The sequence below is a fragment of the Geotrypetes seraphini genome, chromosome 1 (assembly GCF_902459505.1).
Source record: "Geotrypetes seraphini chromosome 1, aGeoSer1.1, whole genome shotgun sequence".
Classification (NCBI taxonomy): Eukaryota; Metazoa; Chordata; class Amphibia; order Gymnophiona; family Dermophiidae; genus Geotrypetes; species Geotrypetes seraphini.
Window position 1 is genome coordinate 77,815,313 of NC_047084.1, and position 21,867 is coordinate 77,837,179.

Below are 21,867 nucleotides of genomic sequence, written 5' to 3' on the forward strand. Positions count from 1 at the left end.
GTAGCAAGTCTTTGAACACCATGCTCCCAATTGTACTCTCTTTTTTTAAAAATTTTATTAATGTATAGCCCGCTTACAACTAAGCAGCTCACAAGATAAAACATCCTATATAATAAAACCCTAAGCGCGCATGCGCACTTAGGGTTTCATGTTCCCTGCTGCCGTGGTGTGTGATTCGTGGCCGGATTCTATTTTAGAACACGGCGGCAGAGAACAATCAGAAGCTTCGCCCCCCTCCCGCCCTCACTCACTGCAAAACAAACCGCTGTCGCCGCCGCCATTCCTTCTGCTCCCCTCTTTGGAGTGTGCAGTGCGGCTGTGCACGTGGACCCGGAGGCGCAACGAGAGTGTAACGGGGTTCCTGGGCAGCTGAGCGCAGTCTCTGGGCGGCCGCAGCCTCAGCAACCACCGGTCTTCCTCCCAGCTCGCGTCCAGAGCCTTTCCGGCACCACTAATTTCGTATCCAGTCCACCCCCAAAGACAGGTTGAGTGCCACTTCGGCCTCGAGGCCCAAAAAGTGCAGGCCCAGGACGCTGCCGCCGCCCAGCAGCAAGGGGACGCAAAGGCAGGCGAGGAGGAACAGCGGCGGCCTCTCTTCCATGCTTCTCGGAAGCAGCCTGTATTTTTCTGGCTCTGCCGGTGACTCGCCGACCTGCATACCAGCGGGGAGCGGACAATGTAAGGATGACACCCGACCCGCGGAAGGGGAAGGGGAGAAGAGGGTATGAAATCGAGGGAAGAGCAAGGGAGAGGGCCAATCTTTTACCTGAGGGAAGAGGTAATGAGACAGCTATGCTAAATTACGGGGGCCAGAACTGGGAGGTGAGAGATAATGCATCTTAAGGGTTAGGGAGAGACCTTGATCAAAGGGAAGAGGATGAAATGGGGCAGATGAACTGGAGGAAGATAGGGAAAGGGGGCTGCTTTGGGGGAGGGGTGTGCTGGGAGGCAGACAGTTTTGCTTGGGGGGAAGACAGAAGGGGGCCACGGAGAGACAGTCAGGGAGGAACTGGAGGGGGAGAGGGAAAGGAGGCTGCTTTGGGGGGAAGGGTGTGCTGGGAGGCAGACAGCTTTGCTTGGGGGGGGAGAGACAGAAGGGGTCCACGGAGAGGAACTGGAGGGGGAGAGGGAGGAACTGGAGGGGAAGAGGGAAAGGAGGCTGCTTTCTAGCACCCGTTAATGTAACGGGCTTAAACACTAGTACACAATAATAAAACAATACAACAAAAATAAATACATTACATTATTATTAGAGTGCCGTATTTTGTTTCAAAGTGAAATCTTGAGCTCGGTGGAAAAGAACTATAAAATTGGGCTGGATACAAGTGAATTAAATTTGTGTGATCATGCATCAATAAGATTTTGTTGTTCTTTTTTTCAATTGTGGGAATAGATTCTAAAGCAAATTACTTTTGATTTTAGGCAATTCCTATGATATCCACTGTGTCCTGGTCTACAACACTTATACCTCTACTGCTGGTGCTTGGAATAACTGCTATCAAAGACCTTGTGGACGATGTCGTAAGCAAATTTTTATTTTAGTCGTCTTGTAATCTGAATGTTTCAAGTTTCTTTGTAGTAGCTCTAGGAGGCAGGTTGTTGAAAACCAGTACTCCTAACAGTAGTCGACATCCATGGCAATGTTAAAGATCCCTGAGTGAATCTGAGATAGTTTCAGGAGGTGGGGAAAGGGAGTCACTTCATTAGAGATGTAAGGAAAATCCTTGGAGTGTTTATCATACCACAAAGAGCACAAGTACTTCATGGGTGGAAAGCATAATAAAACATACTTAAATATCTGAAAAAGAATGAAATTTATAGTAGACTTTGCCATTGATAGATAAATTAATCAAAAATGCATTTTTTTTCCTCTTTTAAGGCCCGTCATAGAATGGATAATGAAATCAACAACAGGTCCTGTGAAGTTATTGCAGATGGAAGGTATAAGATGGTTCTTTTTTTGTTCTATTTGGCAACTGGTGTGACCACAGAAGGGCCTTATCCCTCTGAACTGCCCTGTGATAGGTCCCCAGTACAATTACAGCATCCGGCTTTATAATAATAATAATAACAGTTTATATACTGCAGGACCGTGAAGTTCTATGCGGTTTACAATGAATTAGAAAGATTCTATGAATTAGAATGAATTACAATGAATTAGAAAGATTCAATGCGGTTTACAATGAATTAGAAGATTCTACAAATTGAATGGAACATTCATAGCTAGAGATTAGTGGTTGACAGTTTACGGGATCGGATTTGGGGGGTGAGATTGTGATGGGGTCGATTGTGCAGATTCGTTACCTAGGTACTTCAAGAACAGGTATGTTTTTAGATGTTTCGTAAATTCACCATAGTTATTTGCGTGTATAATTAGTTTTTCCAGGTCTTTGCCCCATGTGGCTGCTTGATACGATAGAAGTTGTTGATGGTGTCTCTTAAATTTACATCCTCTAGCCGATGGGGAAACGAACTTCAGGTGTGTTCTTCTCTTATGTCTGTTGGTTGAGAAGGAGAAGAGGTCAGTTATATATTTAGGGGCTAGACCAGATAGTATCTTGAAGCAGAGACATCCCAGCTTGAACTTCGCCCGTGCCTCCATTGGCAGCCAGTGCAGGAGTCGGTAGGAAGGGGTTAAGTGATCGGACTTCTTCAACCCAAAGATCAACCTGACTGCCGCATTTTGTATCAGTTTCTTTTGGGAGATTACCAGATGGGCAATGTTACAATAATCAAGATGGCTTAGCATTAGGAATTGTACCAGAATTCTGAATGAAGAAGCGTCGAAGTATGCTCTAATGGATCTAAGTTTCCAGAGAGTAAAAAACCCCTTTCTGACTAGGGAGTCCACATGGTCTTTCATGGTTAGACCTTGGTCCAGTATTACCCCCAGAAATTTCATTGTAGATTGAATAGGGTAGCTGAGATTGTTGATGCATAGTGGTGTTGTGGTGACACGTGGGTGTGGCGAGGCTATGAAGAATTTAGTTTTATCTGAATTATACTTCTGAGTAGGTTAAGGATTCTGCTAAGTTTAATAGGTAGCCCTTGTAAAACTAATTGGAGGAAGATTGCATGAATTTATTTTATCTATTTTGTTGAGCACACAGTTAGACTGGTTATAAATAGAAGAAAAAGGATAGCTTTTTCTATCACAGCATATGAAAAAGAAACAACCAAATGTTGTAGGCCTTTCATTTTCCCCTGTTGATGACTAATAGAATATAAGTTTAATTTTGTGGGGGGGTTTTTTTTTAAGCTGTATATATTTTATTTTAAACGATTTAAAGTATTTATAATCACAACACTATGGGTTCCTTTTACTAAGCTGCATTAGAGGTTTTAGCACGCGCGCTAGACACTAACACCATCATAGAGCTGGCATTCTTGGCACATAGCATGGGGTTAGCGCGCGCGGCAATGCAGCACGCGATAAACGCTAGCGCACTTTAGTAAAAGGAGCCCCATGTCTATATTTCAGGCTTTAACCTTTACACAAATTGCTTCATGTGCTCCATTCCAGGTTGCTGATTAAACAGTGATTTTCAAATTTTATATCACTCTCTATGGGGACGCTCAGATATTCAAATATTTCGGGCAGCTATAGTAAGATATATAACTATCCTATTCAGAATTAGAGTAAGTGGCACTTCTGAAAAACTGCTGCTAGATAAACCAGGGGATTTTATGGGTAAAAATAAAGGGGAAACACTCTTGTTTCGTAAAATGTGCTTTGTAAGTTGGAAGTGTATTTTATAACACTGGATGTCAAATGATTCTCCAAATTGGCACTGGAGAAACTAAATACATTTATTTGAGACTTGGGAAGCGGGAGATGCCCGGGGCTCTCCTGAGAGATGCAAACATTTTGTTGATTTGGACTTCATATTTGCAAACCTTAAGCTCAAGAGGACACAATCTTATTTTGAAAACTCTGTAATAATGAGCAGTCCACAACCCAGAGAATAGTCATACCAGACTGTTTGTGAGGGGATGGAGAGAGGGAGGGGAGTAGGATAAAATCTGTAAAGAGGTGCCCCACCCCCCTTATAGGCTTAGAATAAGAATCCAGGCCCTCTAAAGAACTGATAATTTAAAAAATTTATATCCCACTTATCCAACAATTCTATGCGGGTAACAACACAAAAATACAATTTAAAATATAACAAAAAAAAAAAAAAAACAGGCATACACCATCATCTTACAAACAGTTAAAAGTCAAACTTCAAGATCTAATGCATAAAACCTAATAATGCAAGCAATCCCCCCCCCAAAAAAAAGCAAATAGCAGCAAATTCAGAATTAACATATCATGTTAATTAAAATAACGAATTTCAATACTCAGGGGTCCTTTGACTAAGGCGCGTTAGTCGATTTAGCATACGCTAAATTGGCTAGTGCGCCTTAGTGAAAGGACCCCTCAGTCTCGTTTCACAAAAGTGCGTTCAAACAATAGTTTCTAACATCTTCCAAAACTGCAAAATACTTGAGGCTTGGCTTGCCTTACTTCCACTGGCAACACATTCCAACAAATTAGTCACATCTTATCCATGGACCGCAACGTACGAGTCTGTTGATAGATGTGTAATAATGACCACAAAACAGTGGAGCAGTGATCCTTCAACAACCTAAAGATGATACGAAGAACTTTTAAATTCAACACATGCACTGATGGGCAACCAGTGTAACTCTTGCAAAATTGCTGTGATATGTTCAAATCTGGATGCCTGCACAATCATACGTGCGGCCGCATTTTGAACCAATTGAAGAGCCTGTACCACGTACTTCGGCAACCCCAAGTATAATGCATTACAATAATCAAAATGGGGGTGAGGATCATTTCAATAATCATCTTAAAATTATTCAGGGACAAATAATCTCTTAAGCCATACAGCAAATGAAGTTTAAGATAGCATAGAAAACCACCGAGTGTTGAGTCCAGAAAACCCCCTAGATACCTTCGTTGCTAAAGTAAAGGAACCTCCACATTATTCAGTAAAACCTCAGAAGGAAAAGACAATAATTGTCTCCCAACCAACACACAGAACCTCCATTTTTGCCACATTCAGTTTTAACTGATTCATGCGCTTCCAGTTCTGAATCATTTGATAACAGTTCTGAAGACAGTTCAAAGCTTCTGCCATAGATTTGTTCACAGGAATCAGAAATTGAATGTCATCGGCATAAAGATGGAAGCTAATTCCAAGAGCCCACAATTCCTTACACAACAATAACAAATAGATATTAAACAGCATCGCTGACCCTTGTGGAACTCCGCACTTTATTGTGGCCCAATCTGACTTTTCCTGACCTGATTCTATGCAAAATGACCTAACCTCCATAAATGACCAAAACCACTTGAGCACTTTTCCTCCAACCACCAAAGCCGTAGCCATGCCAACAAAATGCGATGATTGGAAGGCTGGGAGGAACAGCAGTCGGGAGGAACCACAGTCGGCAGGAAATTTAACTGCCGACTTGATCTCGCCTGCCCTGCACGGACCGGCAGAAATTTTCTGCGGACTGGCACTGGTCCGCGGACCGGTGGTTGAAGAACAGTGGATTAAAGGATGTTTGTGGTAGTGGTGAAACAAAATAACTAAGGTGTCTTTCTTCAAATTGTCCATTGTTGTTTATAATGAATGTTCATCGATAAAACAATGTTTTAACATAAACAGTGATTTTCATTGCTGGTGGTTCTGTTATCCCATTTTCTTAGTTAGAGCCCCAAAACATTCTTTAAAACAACTGTTAAGAACATAAGAATAGCCGTACTGGGTCAGACCAGTAGTCCATCAAGCCCAGTAGCCCATTCTCACGGTGACCAATCCAGGTCAAACCCAAGGAGTAGCAATATTCCATGCTACCGATTCAGGGCAAGCAGTGGCTTCCCCCATGTCTTTCTCAATAACAGACTTTAAGAATAGCCGATAACCAGTTTGGTAGATCATGGTTGTGCTGTGTATTTTCATTTTAGGAAACCTATAGCTGAAGGGCAGGATTCTGCTGCTGTAGGTGAAGGAACTGTGAAGGGAAACTCCACTTATCTCATGAAGATGCCTAGTGTCCAAACATAGGGTCAATATTAGCCAGATTCTGAGGGGGGGGGGTTGCGATTTGCGATCCCTCATAAAGGATTATCACTTCAATAATTTGGCTGAATAAGGAGAGGGCTATAACAATTTGGGAGGGGGGGAGCACTCTAGGTGGTTGTGAATAAAGGTTCGTAGCATCGTAGCCTAGTAAAGGCTGGTTCTGATTGAGCTGTGAACACAGGAGCAGGAGGAAACTGATGAATATTGAAAAAAGAAAATGAGGGTGTGGTGATCTTGTAACAAACCTTATGAACAGGTGGTGATTTTTTTTTTCATAATCTCTGTAGAAATCAGTCCTAATGTTCTGTTAAAACCTGCAGGTTTAAACATGTGAAATGGAAAGACATTCACGTAGGAGATGTTATCCGTCTGAAGAAAAATGACTTTATTCCTGTAAGTTACACTTTTTTGTCTCTCTTTTATGTAAATTGTGTTTATCAGAAACTCACCGTCCTTTTCTTCCTGCCTAGAGTGCTTCTATGTAGTAAATTAAATTTTCCATCCAGTCTGCTCAGAAATGTATGCTACAGTTAAAACTGCCTATCCTGGTATGTTGCCCTTATGCCAGTGGTGTAGTAAGAAGGGGGGGGGGGGGGGGGGTGGCGCGGTCCACTCGTGCTGGCACCCATTCTCCACTCCCGCGTGTGTACCCCTTCCCGCCCTATAATATGAGCAGCAAACCCAACCTGCTTGTCACGCCAGTGTTGGCTCTTCCTCTTGACATCCCTTCCTGGACCCACGCCTAGGAAGTGATATTGGAGGAAGAGCTGACGCAAGCAGCATGTTGGGGTTGCTGCTTGTACTAGGAACGTTAAAGAGGTATGGGGGAAGGGGCGCACGTGCGGCAGAAGGGTGTGCGGAGAAGAGAGCGGGACAATTTTAGAATTGTTGTCTTCTGAGCCAACTTTTAGCCTATTTACATACTTAACTAAGATATGGCCTTCAAATTGGAACAATATTCTCTGTCCTGGGAATCTTCGACTTGTCTCTCTTCTCTCTGCATGATACTATTTTCTGGCTTTTGGATATCGTCACCTTAAAATTATTTGCAGAAACCAGAGGTTAGAAAGAATTTGCTCCAAGACTTGACAGTGTGACACTCTACTTTTCACTTTTCCGTTCCTCAAACTAAAATCCTTCAAACAACCAATTTTTGGTACAGTTTACTACCTGGGTACCTACCTCCAGCTTTCTCGTTTTTTATGAGCTATCTATGCTAGGCTCTATCAAAATTTTTCTGAAATCCAAGAGAACCACATCCATGATCTAACTCTAGTCACTCAGAAAGAGAAATCAGATGCCTCAGATCAGATTGGTTTTAAATAGTTATCCTTCATTCCATTAATTTTTCCACTATTGAGAAAAGGAACTTGTCGTCTAAACTTTTGCCACAGAAAAATCTATCCTATTCCTGTCTTTCTGAGATTTAGTTGCCTTCAAATAAGATCTGCAGGTGGTTAGCACTTACTCTTTTTGTTTTACCTCCCCCACAAGAGAGGCTGGCAGCTGCTGTATGTATTCTTTTTTTATTTTACATTGTTCTTATGTTAGATATAATATGAAAAAATGTAGAACTATGTTTACACAATTTGAAACAGTTTACCAAGGGGTGCTGAAAAGGTCTCGGCCCAACCAAGAAGCTGTGTGGATATGGTTCAATCAATGATCTGAAACAACATCAAATCATAAAATTTTATTTCTTCAAATTGTCACTTTAGGCAATAAACTAACACTCTTTCCAGCTACAGTGGTTAAAATAACACTCAGAATTTAGGAAGTTGGTTGGTTGGCCTGAAAACTTTCAGCACCCCCTCGTATAAATATAATGGGAATATTTTGTATCGGTCATTTGACAGTGTGTTAAAATTTGTGTTTATGTGTAGGCTGACATTCTTCTGCTGTCCAGCTCGGAACCAAACAGTCTTTGTTATGTAGAAACAGCTGAACTGGACGGGTAAGGCTTTGTTTTATCTATCTTGACATTCTCTAGCTGTAGGTGAAACCCTAGGAAGAAACATGCACAAGTACAGAACAGAGGTGACCAAAAGGAAGGGAGGACATATAAGACAACCAGGAGATAATCACCAATTATCTTTATTATAGAAATGACTCATTAAGATAATTGGTGATTTATCTCCTGGTTGTCCTCCCTTCCTTTTGGCTACTTCTGCTCTTCTGTCAATTTAAGAAAAATTTCTGTTCTTGTACAATCCCTCTCTGTTCCTGGATAAGTGGGTTATGCATTTCCAGTTACAAGATTGGTTGTAGGAAGCCTCATTTACATAATTTCTTAGAACCTCAGGACTGCCCTCAGGAAACCAGTTGCTTTCCTACAAGCAAGATGGTAGGCACTAATCTTTTCTGCTCATGTTTATTTTTTCTTTAAAGTCAGTATTTTATTCGTGCTTTGCACCTTCACGCTGCAGAGGTTCAAAGCAGGGACTGCTCTGGCTGCAGGAGATCACAGCCTTTGAGGAAAAGTCTGTTTCCAGGGGGTTGGCTGCATGGCAGTGTACCCCCTGCATGCTTGTCTGCCTTGTGGTGTGATTGTCAGCCATGTAATCGAGCTCCAACGTTGGTTGTTGCTCTCTGTCTTTGCCGGCGCAGGTCAGGATGGTAGTGCTGCTTTGAGATGAGGTGTGGCCCGAGGTTGAGCCAAAGCAGAGATCAGGCAAATTGGCTTTTTTGGGAGTAGTTGACTGTTGAAAATCAGATGACTCAGCTGCTGTCTGCTGCCAAACTAGGACATGTTCTATTTTAATTTTTTCTTATTGACTGAATTTTATTATTATTATTATTTTGCTGATCTATGTCATGTCGTATCCTAGCTTAATTATTTCACTTGTTAATTTACCTTACCTCTCCCTTTTAAAGAAATTTTCTTTTTAACCTTTTGGAATTTTATTTGTCTCTCTTCCTTTCCCACAAGGTCCTAATTATTGCTTTTTAAGAACTCTAGCTCAAATTGTGATATGTGCCTACTACTTCACACAAATTGTTCAACTGCTTTATTGTTAAATTTTTTTCTTTCCTGTTGAACTCACATTTCTGTAACCGCGTGTTAAAACAATGAAAGATAATTATAACGAAGCCACAAAAGATGTAATGGACCCCAAACTAACTTGAATATCTTATGTCCCAACATCTCAGCGTTCATCTTTTCATACTTATAACATAGACATAAATTTGTCCACTAAAAAGTATAACTAAGGTGATCCCAATTTTTCCAATTACGAGTAAACATTTGCGTGGCTATCCCGGTCATAATAAGGAAAAGCCAACATTTATTTCTGTCCAGTGAGGGTTTAGAATGCAATATCATCCCATATATGACAATATCATTATTCAGTGGAATTGATATCTCCAAACAGGTCTAGTAAAGTCTTTTTCACCAAAATTGTATTCTATCCAAATACCAAAATGATCCGTCAAAAGAATCAGATCTATACTGACCTTTGTAACCTGTTGAATTAAATTATCTGAAACAAAAAAGTAATCTATTCTTGAAAATGATTGATGAACATGGGAGCAGAAAGAAAATTCACAAGCATTAAAATGAAAAAGCTTCCATATATCTTTTAGACCACATGATTGTACAAAGTTATCCAAACCCAGCGATCTATAACAGCATTGAAGTCTCCGGCCACTATAAGGTTAGATATAGTCAGTAATAGAATTAAATGTTGGAGTTTTTTGAAAAATTCAGCCTGATTTGAATTGGGAGCATATATGTTAAGAAGGGTCAGGATATCTTCCCGAGGTCATATCCACCTGAAGCCATCTTCCCATACTGTCAGCTTGAGACTTATCAAATACTGCATCACATTTCTTATTAACCAGGATAGCCACTCCAGCCTTCTTTCCCACAGCAGGTGCGTAAAAATAATGTTTTACCCCCCTTCAAGTTTTACAGCTTCCTTTGGGGATAAATGTCTTTCCTGCAAGAAAAGGTGGGAGGAGGGGGGATATCGCTTTTATATTCCCTGTTTGAAAATATTTGATGGGGGAGGGGGTTTTATTCTTTCTGTATTGTAATTGACGGATTATAAGTGCTGATTGTGATTATTACTATATGTATATTTGCACTTATGTTAGTTTGAAAACTTAATAAAGATTTTTTTTTTAAAACCTATTTCTGTAACCACATAGAACCAAGAGGCATTTTTCGGTATAAAATAAAGGCTTATGTTATGTTACAGTGGGTGATCATCTGGCATCCAGTGATCACTGCACGGTACCATTTAATATTAAGATGGGTATAGACTTTTTAAAAAACTAACTTTGTTCAGATGGGGGATTACGTCAAGGAATTGTTCTCTGGATGGAAATGTCTGGAAGGAGTGGAAATGCAGTGAGCAAAACTGAAAAGAGTAATTGTAAGGACAACAGACCATTTTGTGAGGCAAGTAAGTAAAAGTAAGAGGAAAAGAAGACTTGGTTCTCAAAAGTAGTAGCTGAGAAGGTAAGGAATAAGAGGTTTGCTTTTATAAACTACAAAAGATCGCAGAAAGAGGAAGACGGGCAAAAATATCTGAAAAAAGTTAAGAGGCTAGTCATGTAGACAGGACAGCAAAGATGCAAATGGAAGAAAAAAATAGCTGACACGGTAAAACAGGGAGACAGATATATATTAGTGATAGGAAGATGTGCAAAAGTGGCATTGTGAGACTCAAAGAAGAAGGGGAGAAATGTTGTTTTTAAAATTGCTTGTTTTCTAAAAAGTTGTTTTTTAAAATTGTTCATCGCTTAGAATGTTTTGTATAGGCGATTCATCAAATAATATTAAACTTGAAACTTGATCTAGAAGCTGATAAAGAAAAGGCTGAATTGCTTAACAAATATTTCTGTTCTGTGTTCATGGCTGAAGTGTCAGGAGCAGGACCGCAGAAGACAAATGTGAATAGGGATGGAGGAGTAGTAGACCCTAATCAGGGCTGAATTAAAGGGTAGGCACGAGCCTAGGGCCCGAAATGGTCAGGGGGTCCCGCCGGGTCCGAAACCACCCTTCCTATTCTCAAACCCAGCATTAGGGGGTGGCAAATGGGGTGGCAAACAGGGCAACTGCCCTGGGCCCCACAGCTCAAGGGGCCCCGCGATCCAGGCAGCTCACTTAGCTACTATTAGCCCTGCCTTCGGCTGTGCCGGTACTGCTAACCCAGATGGCAAAAACGAAGACAGAAGCTGCAGTACATTTCCTCTTGCCTGCATTGCTCTAGGCTCTGCCGATCTTGATCCCACTGCCCTCAGAAGTGACTTCCTGTTTTGAGCAGCGGAATTGAGAGCGGCAGAACTTAGAGCGATGCAGGCAAGAGGAAAAGTTCACGGCTTCTGTCTTCATTTTTGCCGTCTGGTTTTTCACATTTCACAATTAAATATTTTTTTTTTTTGCCTAATTGTTTCTTAAAAACAAGTTGACGTCCATATTTTTTCAAAAAAGTAATTGAATTAATTTTTAAATGGCAATATTCATTAATATTTGACCTCATGTATATGTTATTGTAGAAAGTGGTCAGATTTAGTTAGTGAAGAGCATTCATGTAATTTTTGTTCTTGACCTTTAATGAAACAGCAGGAGGTTCAGCAAGGCAGGAATAAGGTGGGGGTCATAGGGAGGAGGGAAGGAGACAGATGCCAGACCAGGGGAAAGGGAGAAAAAGGAAGGAGAGGAGATGCCAGATAATGGAGGGGGGAGTTGGAAGGAGAGGAGAGAGATGCCAGGGCATAGGGGAGGGAAGGGAAGGAGATAGAGATGCCAGACCATGGGGTGGAGTGGGAAGGAAGGAAAGGAGAAGAGAGAGATGCCAGAGCATAGAGGACGGGGTAGAGACAGAAAAATGGAGAGGGAGTGAAGCTGAAATGAATCATGTACAAAGGAGAGAAGGGGCACAGGATAGACAGTTTATGGAAGGAGCATAGAAAGAGGGAAGATACCATATGAAACGGGGAGAGGGCGGACAGTGGATGGAAGGGGCTGATGCTGCATGGGAGACAGAGAGAGGACAGATGCTGGCTAGAAAGAAGAGAGTGAAGACGATGATTAAAGCAGAAACGACAAAAAGTAGAAAAATTTTTTTGTTGCTTTAGAATAAAATAGTGTTGTAGTTGAATTGAGATAACTTTTATAAACAGAAAATAAGATAATCTTTTTATTGGACTAATTTTAATACATTTTTTACTAACTTTTAGAGACAAATCCCCCTTTCTCAGGTCAGGACAATATAATGTAACAGCAGTATACTATATTGACCTGAAGAAGGAGGCTATGGCCTCTGAAAGTTATTTGAAAAATGGATTGGTCCAATAAAATGGTATATTCTTATTTTCAATTTTTGTTTTATTTCTATTTGTTAATTTGCAAGGTGGTGATTGTCAGTTTCTTCAAATTTACATCTGCTATATTTATATTTTGCAGAGTATTAGGGGGCTATGTGTCATTGTTTCTGTGGTGTTTCACTGTATTCAGTTTGGCTTCTTGGCGGTTCAGTTTAATCTTTATCTACATATTTCTATTTTTAGTTTGTGATTACTTATTCCATTCTGGGTGTGAGTGTGTCTGTGTTCTGTGTGTATGAAAGACATGGTTTTCTGTTGGCATTGACTAGCTTTGTTTGGTGAAATGCATTGGGCATGGTTCTTGGGAACACCTTGAATAAACCTAATTTGAATCTCCTTATTTTCTGCCGATCTTCTTTTGTTTCATGTTGGATTCTTTGGACTGCTTGCCTTGTTTCGTTACAAGTTAACATACATGGAGTGGAACATACTAGAGGAGTTACAGATTTGGTTGTTTATACATACGTATGGGATACAGTTGGTTGACATTGAGTGAGGCAATTGAGAGGCGTTGTAAACTTGGTTATTAATACAGACATATATTTTGGATAGTATTACTGCTTTATAATATATTTGCTTGATAGATACTCCCCAACTGTTAGTGTCAAAAATTTGTTACTTAAATGTAAATCACTAACTATATCCTGTACTCTTCTCCAATCTTTAATTTATGAAGCTATATGGTGCTCACTCACATATTGCGGCATCATATATATTACTGAAAGACCAAAGTTGTACATCTAGTCTAAACATAAACATTAATATATAGGTTTATGTATATGCATTTATCTAAATATTCTTTTCATTTGTATGGACCTTCAGATGTTAACCATAGATAATGTCCAGCTATCTCTTGTCTTCGTCAGTCCACTTTGTTTATTTCAATCATAACACTAAAATCATTTGTAGATATCATAGTTCATGCTCATGTTACTACTGTCCTTTTATGAGCTTCCTATTTCTCATTTTATTTTTAGTTACTATTTCTTCTTTTCATTTCTATTTTTCTTTTTTCGTTTCTATTTCATTCCTTTATATACTTTTCATAATTAATTAGCTACTTAGCTTCGAGGTGATGAAATTTGAGAGCTAACCTCGAAGCTAAGTAGCTAATTAATTATGAAAAGTATATAAAGGAATGAAATAGAAATGAAAAGAAGAAATAGTAACTAAGAATAAAATGAGAAATAGGAAGCTCATAAAAGGACAGTAGTAACATGAGCATGAACTATGATATCTACAATTGATTTTAGTGTTATGATTGAAATAAACAAAGTGGACTGACGAAGACAAGAGATAGCTGGACATTATCTATGGTCCGGTTAACATCTGAAGGTCCATACAAATGAAAAGAATATTTAGATAAATGCATATACATAAACCTATATATTAATGTTTATGTTTAGACTAGATGGACAACTTTAGTCTTTCAGTAATATATATGATGCCGCAATATGTGAGCGAGCACCATATAGCTTCATAAATTAAAGATTGGAGAAGAGTACAGGATATAGTTAGTGATTTACATTTAAGTTATAATATATTTGAACACTTTTATATAAGTATGGAAAGGGTTCAGAGTTAAAGTCCTGGGTAAGTAGGTGGGAAGGGGGATTTGTTCAGAGATGTTTGGGAGTTGCATAGAAGAAAAACTGCACTGGTATACTAATCTTTGTTTGTTTTGAATTAAAAAAAAAAAAAGAAATATAAATGGCAATAAAGAAGTAAATAAGAAAACAGATAAATGGGGGCGGGGTATGGGTGGGACAGGGCCAGGGGGGCCCAGTGTACTTGTGTGCCTAGGGGCCCTCAAAGAATTAATCCTGTCCTGACCCTAATCGATTTTCAGAGGGTTGTGTTCATGAGGAGCTAGCTAAATTAAAGGTAGACAAAGCGATGGGACTGGATGGTGTACATCCGAGGCTGCTGAAGGAACTTAGGGAAGGCTCCACTGACTGACCTTTTTCAATGAGTCTCTAGAGTTGGGAGTGGTACTGGAGGAAGAAGTAGGGAATTGTAATTACAGGCTGGTAAGTCTGACTTATGTGGTAAGCAAATTAATGGAAGCGCTTAGAACAGAGAATGGTGAAGTTTCTAGAATCCGGAGGTAACATGGTCTTGTCAGACAAATCTGATCAATTTCTTTGAAAGATGAATAGATAATGGTTACGGTGGATGGGCCGACTGAATGGGCCGTTTAGCCTTTATCTGCCATCATGTTTCTATGTATTTATGCATTTATATATGGCCTTTTTAGCTCATTTTGATAACTTTTAGTTTTTTTATAACTGTAATTTATTATTTTTCTTCTTATGTTCTATACTTTAAGTTGCTTTTAATTTCAATTTGTTGCACTCTGTTATATTATATCCGTTTTATGTAATTTTCTATATATAAGGATATGGAATTTGTATTTTTAGGTACCTGATGTAGGCACCCTAGCCTAAACATAGCCTGTGTTGAGCCGATGAAGAATGCTCTGTTAGGTTTGAAATAAAGGCTTTTCAGGCACTTCCTTTGGATGTTGTCTACTTGCTCCCTATGTGAAGATGTTCTGTTTTGGTGTTGCTCTAATCTGATATCCAAATATCGGGAAGAATTAACTCATACAGTTGGTTGCCTGTAGATCTTAACAGTCCAGTTATCCAGCAGCCTACCAACTTCCCAGGATTAAAGATAGATGGTTTTTATACAACCAGGAAAAAATGATGCCTAGGCAGAATTGAAGAGAAGATAGACCTGGGGAATCGGAGTGTTATAATATACCCACAAGATATTTTCAGCATAATATGCACCTATCCTACTTTCTAGAATTCAGGGTGCTAATGGAATAAAATTGAAACTGGTGATAATTGGACAGGTAATTGGACAAACATCAAAGAAAGTGGTGCAAGACGTTTTAAAAATAAGAGCAGTTCTAAAGAAATTAAACCATTTCAGTACTAATGATTTTAACTTATGAAGCCGTATATGATGTAAGGGGTCATTTTCAAAGCACTTAGATACACAAAATATCATAGAAACCTTTGGAAATGAGCCTCTTACTCTATTGAAAGTCACTGTATAAATTCAGTGAGATTAGTAGTGCATTTTGACCCTTATCAGGGTTTGCATGAAATTCACACATGAGGCCATGATGATGATGATCATTTATTTTTGTATACCGCTATACCAGAACAGGTTCAAAGCGGTTCACAACAAGATAAAATACATACAATCAGTAAAATTGAAATGACATAGTAAAAACAATTAAAAATTGGAATACATCAATTAAGAATCAGTTAAAATTGAAATGTATCAGTTAAGAAACAAAAGTGAGTTAAACAGTTGTAGTACTAGGATATAGACATGTCAAACAGACGGGTCTTTAATGTTTTCTTAAAATCAAAATAAGAAGTGGCCTCTAATATAGGTTTTCCTAGCAACATATTCAGTTTGGTGGCCTGGGCAAAAACCACATTGGTGAGGATGTAAAGCTACTAGAATAATGATTTTTTTTTTCCAGAGTTTAGTAAGGAAACATATTTGTGAGAGGATAGTAGTTAGCCAGTCCACATCTAAACCTTTTCTCTTTTCAAGATTGGACATACCACTGCTTGTTTCCAGTGAGTTGGAACAGATCCTTCCATTAAACTCTTGCTTTATCACCCCTAGCATTGGGTAGGAATTTTAAAAGTGGTGAAACAGGTTCCAAAGAAACAGGAAACAAGGAGCATAGTTTAATGATTTTAAGAACAAAAGTTGTGATAGTTCATTAGGGAGAGGAACCACAGAAGAAATAGAGGACTTTACTAAGTCAGATTTTTCAGTATGGCATACAACGTTTTTTTAGATAAGGTTAACAGAGAATAATAAATCCATATGTCTTGTGATGAAAACCATCCTTTTGAAGGTGTGGTCTCCAGACAGTATGCAATCCTTAACCCTACTCCTCTGCCCTCCAACCCACCCCGCTGATTAACCATTCCCCATGACATCCTGTTTGTCTGTCTTGCCTGTTTAAATTGTAAGCTCTTTCGAACAGGGACTGTTTATTTACTCTTTGTGACTGTGTAGCGCTATGTGCGTCTGGTAGTGCTAAAGAAATAATTAATAGTAGTAGTAGTAATATTCAGATGGTGGCCATCGTTTCAATCGACAGAACCCTGAAGCTGAAGCAGCGACTCTTCCGTCATGAAATGATGGCCACCATCGGCAAGCATAAGAATTAATCAGACTGAGAATACGAAGCAAACTCTGTTTATGGAACGTACACAGAATGCATGATCTACAGTAAACACCACAGATAAGAGCTGCCAAAACTAAATTGCTTTGGATTGGACCTAGATTGGAGAAACTGCCTGCTGTTATCACGTTGAAAACAGGTATTTCATTACACATGGATTTCTCTTCCAGAATTCTGGGTATCATTCTGGACTCATCTCTCACATTCCATGATCAGATAAACTCGCTGGCAAAAAAGTGCTTTTTTAGTTTACGTATGTTGAGAAAAGTAAGTGCACTATTCCATCAAGAGCACTACCTAGTACTGGTTCAGTCTGTTGTGCTTTCCCAGTTGGATTATTGTAATTCTGTTTATGCGGGCCTTAAGCAGGGCAGTCTAAAACGACTGCAGTTCATACAGAATAAGGCAGTGAAACTCATTTTTGGGAAGAAAAAGTACGACCATGTCTATGCCTTGTTGAGAAAGCTTCACTGGCTTCTGGTTCGTTTTAGGATTCAGTTTAAGTGTGCATGTATTGTCTTCAGGTTCCTTTATGGAATTTTTGACCCTTTACATTGGAATACTTCTAGATCTTGTCACTCAAGAATTATACAGAAATATAAACTATCGTTCCCTTCTCTTAAGGGAATTAAATCTGTTGGGATGCTTAGCCAATCTCGTGTGTTTAAACTGTTAGAAACTTGGAATAAACTCCCTGACTCTGTTAGATTGATAGTTCCGTAAAGTTCTAAAAACATTATTGTTTTCACAATATCTTAATGACTTATCTTAGAACTGACGAACTAATAGTGTTTTAACACCTTCTTCTCATGTTCACATTTTATATTTTACCTGATTTTAATTATTTATGAACTGAGTCGAGCTCTACCACGAGATGACCCGGTATATAAACCGAAGATTAGACTAGACTACACTATTTTCTTATTATTATTCTGTATTAATACAAATTAATGTGAACAGGTGGTTTTTTTTGCCTATGATAGAAATGCAAAGAGGAGCAATTTTAAAAGGCTCTGTCTTCATTGCTACAAAGAGGAACTTTCCTTGTATTTTCTGAGACTTTTTTTTCATCCTGCTGTTAATGCTTAAAGAGAACCAAAATTAATGGCATATAGCCTAGCATTTAATACTGGAGGTTAATTATTGTATGAATTGTAGTTTATTTACTCCAGTTCCTCCATTTATTTATGATTTTTGATTTGTTCCTCCGGTCGTAGTGATATTGATGCAAAAGTACTGATGAGCTAGCACAGTGTTCTTCAACCTTTTTACACCTATGGACCGGTGGAAATAAAATAATTATTTTGTGGACTGCACCGGTGGGCCCATCTCCGCCCCAGACCCCACCTCCATAATAGTACTAATTGTAACACTATTTTTTTCATTCATTTTTCATATATACACACAGTATAATCTTATTAACAGCACATAATGGTTAACCACAATATTAAATTACACAAAGCACACTGATGCTTCACAACATTCATTCCTACCAGAACACAGATAACCCCTATGCAAATACAGGACCAAAAACTAAAAGTACTAATATATACAAACAAACCCTAAGATGCAAGACTGCATGCTGTACAACCCCAGAGAAAAAGAAACAAATGCATTTATTCCTGAACAGCTGAACAGTGTAAAATACAGACAGCTGATGTAAATTCTCAAAATTGACACAATAATCACTAAATTCAAAAATAAAATAATTCTCCTACCTTTGTTGTCTCCCTCCCTCCATGCTGTGCTTCAATTAGGTGCCTTGCCTTCTGGCCTGCTCCCACCTAGCCGTTTTATGCTGCTCCCGGTTATATACTTAAGCACTGAGGCACTTCCAAGTTTTAAGCCCTCTTTTAAAAAATTTTGCAGAAATCAGTTCAGATTTTACAGTTCTGGTTCCATTTAGCTTTCTGGAGGTTTGCAGAGGTGAGCTAATATGCTTACCCAGTTTTGCAGCCAAGTTTGAGACTCTTGTGTCACTATAAACAATTTTAGAAAACTGCAAAAATCAATTCTTGACAGCTGTAACAGATTATAATCCGCTATAATAAAACCCTTAACATGCGTGCGCACTTCAATCTCCATGATCCATGGTGCTGCGCATGTGCAGTGCCTGCCTCAGCTGATTTCCTGCCTTCTGCCCCGATCTCTGACGCCAGCTGACTTCCAGACTTCTGACTATGCTGCCTCTGCCGGAATGCCTCCTCTTCTCGCCCCCGGACCAGCAGCGTCAGCAGCTTTGGTTTCATCAAACAGCCGCAGGCCATTTGCTAGGCTGGCCCACTTCAATAATGTGAGGCGGGCCAGCCTAGGGAAAGCCCTGAGGCTGCCCGGGCTAGCGGATGCTGGACAGGGGGAGCAGGGAAGGGAGAAGGGGTACTGCTGGACAGGGGGAGGTCAAAGGAAGGGAGAAGGGCTACTGCTGGACAGGGGGAGCAGGAAAGGAGTGCTGCTGGACAGGGGGAGGTAAAAGAAAGGGAGAAGGGCTACTGCTGGACAGGGGGAGCAGGAAAGGGGTGCTACTGGACAGGGGGGGGAAGAAAGGGAGAAGGGCTACTTCTGGACAGGAGGAGCAGGAAAGGGGTGCTGCTGGACGGGGAGAGACAGAAAGAAAGACAGACAGACGGGGCCAGGGAGAGAGACAGAAAGAAAGAAAAACAGGGGGCAGGGAGAGAGACAGAAGGAAAGACAGGCAGGGAGAGAGAAAGAAAGACAGACATAAATACAGAAAGAAATGCCTAAGTCTACACATCTATTCTAGCACCCATTAATGTAATGGACTAAAAAACTAGTGTTGTTATAAAGCAGCTGTTTTTATTTATATCAAAAAGCATAAAACCCTTCGCTCATGCTAGTCTTCAATTCGTGTAAGCTCACTCTATCTATCAACTCTGTAAGCTCCCTGGGAATGCCCAGGCCAACTCTTTTTGAAAACCGCCTAGAACTGAAAGATATTGGCGAGATAGAAAACACTAATGTAATGTAATTAGTCATTATTCCTACCAAAGCACTGAAGCTCAGTGTTCTTCAACCACCGGTCCATGGTGTGATAGATGCAGCGTTATCGTCAGGCCGTCTCCCTCTTCCTCACTGCGGCAGTGCACAAAGCCGTGGGCAACAGCTCCTTGCGTCCCGTGCCTCATCTGGAAGCCTTCCCTCTGACATTGCAACGTCGGAGAGAAGGCTTCTGGTTCAGGTGCAGGACGCGCGTAGGAGCTGCTGCCCATGGCTTTTGCACTACAGCAGTGAGAAAGAGGGAGCTCGCCAGAAGATAATACCGCATCGATCGCACCATGGAAGAGCACTGTCTTGGGCCTGATGCACGTGCAGGTCCTGCAGACCGGCAGGAAATTTCTGCAGACCGGCGATTGAAGAACACTGAGCTAGCACATGACCCTATCTTAATTGAGAAACACAGGTCTAGTGATTTATGACTGCCAGAAAAAGTTGTTGCTGGGCTTGGTGGGATTGCCCTTCAAGGTACTGTTCTGTCCTTTACCCTCTTAAGTAATCAAATTTATGATAAAAAGTATCCAGATCTGCTTCTCCCAGCCTGGAGCCACCAAAAGCAGAGAGTCTATGCTGAGGACCATGTCCAACATCAAAAGATAGTGTTTTATGTTGTTGTTTTTGTGTTTTTTTGTTTTTGTTTCTTTAATTTTTTAATGTTTGAGATTAATCTGTAAAATAAGTAGTTTCTCAGGCATTAACCTGCTGGATCTACTGGTCCCTTGCTCCCCATTTCTGGTTATTCTTCCAATGCGCTTCATCCTTCAGTTCGCTTTTCCACCCTGTCCCCTGCAATTGATACATTAATTCATCTCCATTTTAAAAGCTGGCTCTCTTTTCTGCAAAGGTCCTGATAATCCAGATCTCTATCTTTTTTTGTCTCTACTGTTCCATCCTGTTTTCCTGTTCCTACATTCTTCGCTTCTCTCCCTCCTTTTCCTTTTCTTCCTCACCACCTCCGTGCTGTTTCTCCCCTCTCTCCTCAGTTACTACTACTATTTTTTTTTTATCATTAAATGTTTATTAAAAGATTTTGAGTATTAAAGTATACACACCAGAAATTGCATAACAGAAACAACAGAGGTGCAAACAAGCTTACAAAACCACAACCAGAGATCCATAAGTCTCATCATGCTCCCCCAACAATACAAGGCGTACGCAGTGCTGTAGAATAGGCAGTCCCTGCTCAGAAGAGCTTACAATCTAATTTAGACAGGACATTTCAGGGTTGGGGAGGTTATAGTGGGTATATGTATCTGCAGTGAGGGGGAGTTAAGAGTTGAAGGCATTTTTAAAGAAGTGGGTCTTTAGCTTGGGTTTGAACACTGCCAGGGACGGAGCATGACGTATAGATTCAGGCAACATGTTTCAGGTGTACGGCGCCGCAAGAAAGAGGGGACGTAGTCTGGAGTTGGCAGTGGAAAAGAAGGGTACAGATTAGAGAATGACACGGTGATGGTTTACCCGCGGCCACCGCATTTAAGCCGCGGGTCACCGCCGAAAACGGGGAAGAAAACTAGCAGTCGCTGCGGTGACGGGGACAAGGCCATTCACCGACCGCGGAAACGGTGAACAGGTTTGTCCCCGCGGGCCAATGTACCCCCTTCTAGGAACCGCTATTTCACCGTGCTCCTCATTTGTCATTTCAACCCTTCCTGCCAATCGCAGCAGAAGGGTACCCAACCCCTCCTGCCGGTCCTCCCAATGGCCTCCCCTAAGATCGCCGGCAGGAGGGTACCCAACCCCTCCTGCTGGACCCCCCCCAACGAACCCTCCCACCCCGGAACCCCCTTAGTCTTACTTTTCAAGTTGGACCGGACAGCTCCTCGCTCGTCTGGCCAGCAGGCCTGCCTCCGTCCAAATGAGGCGGGCCCGCCCCTCCCCTCCCCTCCCCTGCCTCCCAATGGCCTCCCCTAAGATCGCCGGCAGGAGGGTACCCAACCCCTCCTGCTGGACCCCCCCCCAACGAACCCTCCCACCCCGGAATCCCCTTAGTCTTACTTTTCAAGTTGGACCGGACAGCTCCTCGCTCGTCTGGCCAGCAGGCCTGCCTCCGTCCAAATGAGGCGGGCCCGCCCCTCCCCTCCCCTGCCTAACCCACAGGATCCTAGGGCCTGATTGGCCCAAGCACCTAAGGCCCCTCCTATAGCGGGAGTGGCTTTAGGTGCCTAGACCAATCAGGCCCTAGGATCCTGTGGGTTGGGC

General features: G+C 40.9%; 1 protein-coding gene across 8 annotated transcripts in view; it reads left to right on the plus strand.

The window, feature by feature from the left end:
• Positions 1 to 21,867, plus strand: part of ATP8B1 (ATPase phospholipid transporting 8B1) — a 281,690-nt gene that overhangs the window by 165,284 nt on the left and 94,539 nt on the right. For all 8 annotated transcript variants that reach the window (XM_033933791.1, XM_033933758.1, XM_033933749.1 and 5 more), the window contains 4 exons: positions 1,423 to 1,521; positions 1,880 to 1,941; positions 6,416 to 6,488; positions 7,979 to 8,049. In XM_033933791.1, the coding sequence (XP_033789682.1) occupies positions 1,423 to 1,521; positions 1,880 to 1,941; positions 6,416 to 6,488; positions 7,979 to 8,049 (305 nt within the window). The remainder of the gene's footprint in view (positions 1 to 1,422; positions 1,522 to 1,879; positions 1,942 to 6,415; positions 6,489 to 7,978; positions 8,050 to 21,867) is intronic.